The following is a 7,559-nucleotide window of genomic DNA, read 5'->3' as shown; positions in this document are numbered from 1 at the left end:
GCGTCTGTAATCATTACCTGGATCATCCTGAATCCGTTCTGTCTGGCTGTGTCCCTGGCTTGTGGGTTGTTGACTGGTGGTCTGTATCTGCCACATGGTGGAAGGATTCGATTCTTTCGACATTCATGCAGGAACCGGAGTTGTTCGTATGTGGCACTTAGGCGGTTGGCACAGAATTCCCATTTCCTGGCTTGTCTTAGCGTCTCTCGCCCGTAGGTGTTCAAAGTTTGGGAGAAGATTTGTAGCTCGGGTGCTCGTTGTTGTGGTTTGGGTTTCTTTGGGTAAACATATAAATAGAAAGCAGGAATCATCAGTAGTGCTTCATTCGGGGGCTCACTGAAGACGTTACCTAGTATGGTGACCAAACGTCTGGAAACGAACCTTCCAGCTCAGTGAGCAAACCTGCATCTGGGGGCATATTTTTAAGGTGAGTGGAGGAAGATTTAAAAAGGATGAGGGGCAACCTTTTTAGATAGAGTTGTTCGGGTGTGGAATGAACTTCCGGAGGAAGTGGGTGAATGCGGGTGCAGTTACAATGTTTAAAAGACATTTGGATGAGTACATGAATAGGAAATGTTTGCAAAGATATGGGCCAAGCACAGGCAGGTGGGACTAGTGTAGTTTGGAGTGAAGGGTCTGTTTCCGTGTGGTATGACTCTGAGACTCTTAGAGTCACATACATTAGGGACATTTAAGCGACTCTTCGATAGGTACATGGAAGATAGTACAATGAAGGGTATGTAGGTTAGTCTGATCTTAGAGTAGGATAGAAGGTTGGCACAACATCAAGGGCCGAAGGGCCTGTACTGTGCTGTACTGTTCAATGTTTTATGTTCTGTGACGTGAAGAAATGGATTTCTAGAGATCAAAGGCTTTAAGGAGTAGGCAAAGAGAGTGGCAGTTGTGATCGAGGATCAGCCATGATCTTATTGAATGGTGAATGGTTGAAGGCTGAATGGCCTTCTCTTGCTCCTGTTTTCTGTATTTCACATTGTAATTGTGTGCCAGCCATTGGATAACCCAATTCTCTTTAATGTGACCACTGTGACACGGATGCTTAACAGATCATAACTGAATGTTTAATTGATTTCTCTGTCTATTCCTGGCTCTGTCTGAGCAGCAGTTGTGTGGGTTGAGTCACTTGCTCTTTGTGTTTCATTTAGCTTGTTTAACAGCTTTGTGTTAACTGCGACTCAATTTAATTATTAGAAGGTGAAGTGTCAGCCATTGGGCAGTAGTGGCACTCTCAAATCTGAATCATTTGTGGATTTGAACTAGGAGACAGTGTGGTCTGCGGATGCTGGAGATCAGAGTTGGGAGAGTGTTGCTGAAAAGCACAGCAGGTCAGGCAACATCCGAGGAGCAGGAGAATCGACATTTTGGGCCAGAGTCCTTCATCAGGAATGAGGCTGGGAGCCTCGGGGGTGGAGAGATATTGGGGATTTGAGCCCAATGCAGAGATATGAACACAATATGCAGGCTGGTGCTACCAGAAGAGTCTAAACGTAGGAAAGTCTGACTGCAAATGTATAAGGTGCTGGTGTGAGCGGTTTTGATCCCTATAAATAAGGAAAGATAGCGTTTCATTTGGAGACAGTTCAGAGAAGGTTCATTCAGATGTTTCCTGGTATGGAGGGATTGTCTTAGGAGCAAAGGTTAAACAGGTTGGGCCTCTACTCCCTGCAGTTTAGAAGAATGACTGGTGATCTCATTGGAAAATATAGAAATCTCCAGGGGCTTGACCGGGTAAATGCTGAGGGGATGTTTCCCCTCTTTGGGGAGTCTAGGACCAATGCGCGTAGTCTCAGAGACACCAATTGAAGACTGAGTTGAGGAGGAATTTTTTTTCTGAGTGGGTTGAGAGTCTTTGGAAGAGAGCCCGCGGGGACAGAGGCCTTGTGTATTTCAGGCTGAGATCGATAGATTCTTAATCAGTCAGGGAATCAAGGGGAAAGGGGGGGAAAGGGCAGGAAAGCGGATGGGAAGAATGTTGGATCAGCCATGATCCTATTGAATGACGGAGCAGGGTCGAGGGGCTGAATGGCCTCCTGCTGCTCCTATTTCTTACGTAAGTGTAAGTGCCATCTGGGGTCCTGGCAAATATTTATCCCTTAACCGACTTCACTAAAACAGCGTGTCTACTAGGGCGGCAGGGTGGCTCAGTAGTTAGCACTGCTGCCTCACAGCACGAGGGACCCGGGTTCGATCCCAGCCTCGGGCCACTCTCTGTGTGGAGTTGCACGTTCTCCCCGTGTCTGCATGGGTTTCTCCCACAGTCCAAAGATGTGCAGGTTAAGTGAATTGGCCGTGCTAAACTGCTCATAGTGTTAGGTTCATTAGTCAGGGTAAATATAGGATAGGGGATTGGGTCAGGGTGAATTACTCATCGGTGAGTTGGTGTGGACTTGTTGGACCTGTTTCTATCCTGTAGGGATTCTAATCTAATCTTACTCATTGTTTCTGTGTGTTTGTGGAATCCTTTTGTGCACTCGACTGGTGGCAACCCTGCTGTCTGGGTTGAGAATGTGTTGCTGGGAAAGCACAGCAGGTCAGGCAGCATCCGAGGAGCAGGAGAATTAACGTTTCGGGCATAAGCCCTTCATCAGGACGGGCTTATGCCCGAAACATCAATTATCCTGCTCATCGGATGCTGCCTGACCTGCCGTGCTTTCCCAGCAACACTCGACTCTGATCTCCAGCATCTGCAGACCTCACTTTCACCCTGCCGTCTGGGTCAGAGAGCTCTCTCAGACACTCCTTTCTGTACGGAGCAGTTCTGAGGGAGGTCGTAGCTGGTAGGAAAGTCGTATCCGTTACCTTTTCATTGTTAACTTTAGGCCAATGTGTTGACTTTCCTGCTCCTCAGATGCTGTCTGATCTGCTGTGTTCTTCCAGCCCCACATCTGTTGACTTCTGAGGTTGAGTTATTGAGTTATGTCCACTGTATGAGAAATAAAGTGAAAGGATTTGAAGATGTCTTACTGTTCAGTTGGTAGGAAATCTGCACCAACAATACCTGCCTTAAATCTCATGAGCCCTACTTTGGGAAAGCTCTGTTGTGGGCCTCGCCTCTGGATTTACTGTAACATCATCTTCAGTAAGAAGCCGAGTCAGATTTATATTGCAGCCACCTTTGTCACAATGGCGATTAAACGGACTTAAATGTTTGGGAGGATATATCTAGACACAGGATAGTTCAGAGAGTGTTTAGCACACTTGCCATCATTGCTCACTCCTTTTGAGTATTGGAGTTGGGACATCATTTGGAGGTTCCACATGATGTTGGTGAGACTTCTGGAGCACTGTGTCCAGTTCTGGTCGCCCTGTTATAGGAAGGATATTGTTAAGCTAGAGAGATTTACCAAGATGTTGCTGGGAATAGAGAGTCTGTGTTTTAAGGAGAGGCTGGATAGAACTCCTACAGTGTGGAAGCAGGCCAATCAGCCCATCAAACTCAGCAGAGACCCTCCAAAGGACATCCCACCTAGACTTACCCACCTGTCCTAGTAACCCTGCACTTCTCATGACTGATCCATGTAGCTTGCACATCCCTGCACACTATGGGGCAGTTTAGCATGGCCAATCCACCCTAACCTGCACATCTTTGGACTGTGGGAGGAAACCCACGCAGACACGGGGCAAACTCCACACGGGGAGGCACCCGAGGCTGGAATTGAACCCGCGTCCCTGGCGCTGTGAGGCAGCAGTGCTAACCACTGAGCCACCGTACCGTCCACAGACCCTTTTGACTGGAGTGTCTTTTATAGAGGTTTATAAAATCATGATCGTAAATAGATAAGATGAATAGCAGGTGTCTTTTCCCAAACTGGGGATTTCAAGCGAGTATATTTTTAAGGTGAGAGGAGAAAGATTTAAAAAAAGAAATGGGGGCTTTTTTTTAAAGAGGTGTGTGGAATGAACTTCCAGAGGAAGTGATGGATGTGGGTACATTTACAATGTTTAAAAGACATTTAGATAAGTCCATGAATAGGAAAGGCTTGGAGGGATATGGGCCAAGCGCAGGCAGGTGGGACTGGTTTAATTTGGGGCTAGCCTGGACTGATGGGACCGAAGGGTTTGTTTCTGTGCCCTATACTTTAGGGGAGTCATAAAATAGGGAGGAGGCTCATGTAGAGACCAAGTGCCAACAGGGCTCATTGGGGCTGAATAGTCCATTTTTGTGCTGCACGTGGGTAGGTATCACCTCTATAATGGTGCTGACTCCACCCTCCGGCTTGTGTTACGCTGTCAGCTCGCTTTGACTCAAATCTGACCGTGGCCTTTGTTTCGCCATTGCTGCCAGGCAAAGAGAGGAAGATGCCACGCCTCCTGACCCACCAGAAACGCAGCAGGCCTCGAAACCGAACGTCCAACCTGAACCCTCAACTCCGGCCAGTCAGCCCACCAAACCTTCAGTGATATCGTTTCCGCTCCCTGAACCCCGGGTGCCCTATCCCCGCTTTTCCTCCCTCTGTGAGAAGGACCAACGAACTTATGTGCAGTTAATGGAAAAATACAAGAACGTGCAAAGAAGTGGGCGGATATCGAGAAAAATGATGACCCATCTCGCACAATATTCTGTGAGTCAGCTGAACTGCGCTTGTGAATGTTAAGCCGTCTGGTTTTGGAGATTATAAATTCTGTGTGTTGGCTTTATTCTCAGCTGTCTTGAGCCCATCAGCCATTAGGTTTTATCATGTACACCTTCCACACACTTTCCTTCCCAAACCTTCTCTAAAAAAAAAGTATCCATAAGTAACAGGGCGGCACAGTGGTTAGCACTGTTGCCTCGCAGCACCAGGGACCCGGGTTCAATTCCAGCCTCAGGTGACTGTGGCTTTATTCTCAGCTGTCTTGAGCCCATCAGCCATTAGGTTTTATCATGTACACCTTCCACACACTTTCCTTCCCAAACCTTCTCTAAAAAAAAGTATCCATAAGTAACAGGGCGGCACACTGGTTAGCACTGTTGCCTCGCAGCACCAGGGACCCGGGTTCAATTCCAGCCTCAGGTGACTGACTGTGTGGAGTTTGCACGTTCTCCCCGTGTCTGCGTGGGTTTCCTCCGGGTGCTCCGGTTTCCTCCCGCAGTCCAAAGATGTACAATTCAGGTGAATTGGCCATGCTAAATTGCCCGTAGCGATAGGTTCATTAGGGGAGTAGGGGAATGGGTCTGGGTGGGTTGCTCTTTGGAGGGTCGGTGTGGACTTGTTGGGCCGAAGGGCCTGTTTCCGCACTGTAGGGAATCTAATCTAACTGGAATTGTAATGCTTCATATGGGACTACCTGCCGTATTCTGTGCTGTCAGCACCTCCTTCTGTCCTTTCTCCCTCCATACTGGAGCTCAGCACCAGCGTGTAAGAGCAGCACCGCATCTTTCATTTGGCAACTTGCAACACATCATACCCAGATCCACAATTTCCGGTGATAATTTCTGCTCCATTTTGTTTCCTTTTGATTGTTTTGTTTTTTTGCCTCCCCTTTAATTACAAAATCACCCACCACCAGGTGAGAGTCCAACAGGTTTATTTGAAATCACAAGCTCTCAGTGCGCTGCTCCTTCACCAGGCCAAGTCCACATCGCCTGACCAAGGAGCGGCGCTCGGAATGCTTGTGATTTCAAATAAACCTGGTGTCGTGTGACTTCTGATTTTGTCCACCCGAGTCCAAAACCGGCTCCTCCACATTTAATTACTAACGATACGTGCAAAGACAGTGGCTTGTTTTTCTCAAAGCAGGAGTTGGCCATTTAACCCTTCAAACTTGTACTGCTTTGAGATTGTCCCTGATCTTCAATCTGCGCTCTGCTTTCCCACACTATAAGACATTATTGACTCTGTCTTGAGCCCACTGGATGGCTGAACTCCCACAGCCTTCTGAGGTACGCAGCCCGAATGGGTCTGGGTGGGTTGCACTTCAGTGGGTCGGTGTGGACTTGTTGGGCCAAAGGGCCTGTTTCCACACTGTAGGGAATCTAATCTAAATTGTAATATGACGTCTTCACACTTATATTCCAAACTCTTTGTAATAAAAGCTAATGTGCCATTTTGTAATTACTTACCGTACCTGCACGTTAGCTTTGTATGGACACCCTAATCCCTCTGAACACCAGCATTTCCCAGTCTCTTGCCATTCAAACTTGTTTTGCTGTTCTCCTTTGCCAGCCAAAGAGGGTAATCCCCTCTCCTTTCCCCATGTTATATGTCATTACCATGTGCTTGCTTGGCTGCTTCATCCAATCCAATCCTTTTGTAACACCCTTGATGCTTACTTTCCCCTCTCACTTTGTGCTGTCATGATTTTTGAATCTCTGTTTGGAACATAGTTGATGAATTTGTTATGTATTTGCGTTAACTTAGGGTGGGCGGAGGCTAATGTGGACCCTAAGTACCAATGTAGACCAGTTGGGTCAAGTAGACCATGTCTGCACTGATTGTGTACTTTCCCACTGCTGTCCTATTTCCTTTGTCTGTATTTTCAACAGGCTCATCTGCTCTTCTTCACCATCACTGTTGACTATGTTTCCAATCTAGTTTCCCTCTCACATCATTTGGTTTGCCTCCCGCTGAGAGTATTTAATGTTGTAATTGTGTGGGCATCTGTTGCAGGAGCTGAAGAATATTATATGGAATGAACTGCCGGAATTTATGAAATATCTGCAGAATGTGGCGAGAGTATGCGCTGACGATTACAATATCATCTGTCCTGATGCTCTCCATTACGCTGAGGTAATAATCTCCGAGTCATTCATTATGGACCGGACCGGACCCCCTCAAAATATAATAAGGAGGTCACCTAGATTCTAACGTTTTCTTATTTTGAATGTAAATGTACAGTGCCTGTTTCAGATGCGATGTGACTGATCGATGCTAAGCAAAAGACAACTTATTTAAATACTGTAGTTAAAAATCCAGCCGAAGGAAGAGCAATTTAGAATACCTTAACTCTGTTGGAAAACTTAACAGAATAATAGAGACAGTACCTATTACTAATTAACTGTTCAAATACAGTAAACACACAAAAGGCAAGTTCAGACACAGATTCTCGCATGCAGTTCTCCAATCCCAGGAGGAAAAACCATCAAGAGAAAGTTCAGAGAGAGTAGCAGCCAGGAGACTTCCACTGAAGCTCCCAACTCAGTTGAGACCTTAATATTTTCTGATGCTACTGAAAAACTTGAATCTACAAATCCTAATCTTATAGAGATGGACCATTCTAAACAAAAAGGTAAAAACAATGACTGCAGATGCTGGAAACCAGATTCTGGATCAGTGGTGCTGGAAGAGTACAGCAATTCAGGCAGCATCCGAGGAGCAGCGAAATCGACATTTCGGGCAAAAGCCCTTCATCAGGAATAAAGGCAGAGAGCCTGAAGCGTGGAGAGATAAGCTAGGGGAGGGTGGAGGTGGGTATAGAGTAGCATAGAGTACAATAGGTCAGTGGGGGAGGAGATGAAGGTGATAGGTCAGGGAGGAGAGGGTGGAGTGGATAGGTGGAAAAGAAGATAGGCAGGTAGGACAAGTCATGGGGACAGTGCTGACCTGGAAGTTTGGAACTGG

General features: G+C 46.7%; 1 protein-coding gene across 3 annotated transcripts in view; it reads left to right on the top strand.

Moving 5' to 3' along the window:
* The window catches only part of ice2 (interactor of little elongator complex ELL subunit 2), a 101,115-nt gene that overhangs the window by 5,059 nt on the left and 88,497 nt on the right, over positions 1-7,559 (top strand). For all 3 annotated transcript variants that reach the window (XM_043680584.1, XM_043680585.1, XM_043680586.1), the window contains 2 exons: positions 4,304-4,580; positions 6,609-6,728. In XM_043680584.1, coding sequence (XP_043536519.1) covers positions 4,304-4,580; positions 6,609-6,728 — 397 coding nt within the window. The remainder of the gene's footprint in view (positions 1-4,303; positions 4,581-6,608; positions 6,729-7,559) is intronic.

The sequence above is a fragment of the Chiloscyllium plagiosum genome, chromosome 40 (genome assembly GCF_004010195.1).
Source record: "Chiloscyllium plagiosum isolate BGI_BamShark_2017 chromosome 40, ASM401019v2, whole genome shotgun sequence".
Taxonomy (NCBI): Eukaryota; Metazoa; Chordata; class Chondrichthyes; order Orectolobiformes; family Hemiscylliidae; genus Chiloscyllium; species Chiloscyllium plagiosum.
This window is presented reverse-complemented; position numbering and strand designations above follow the sequence as displayed.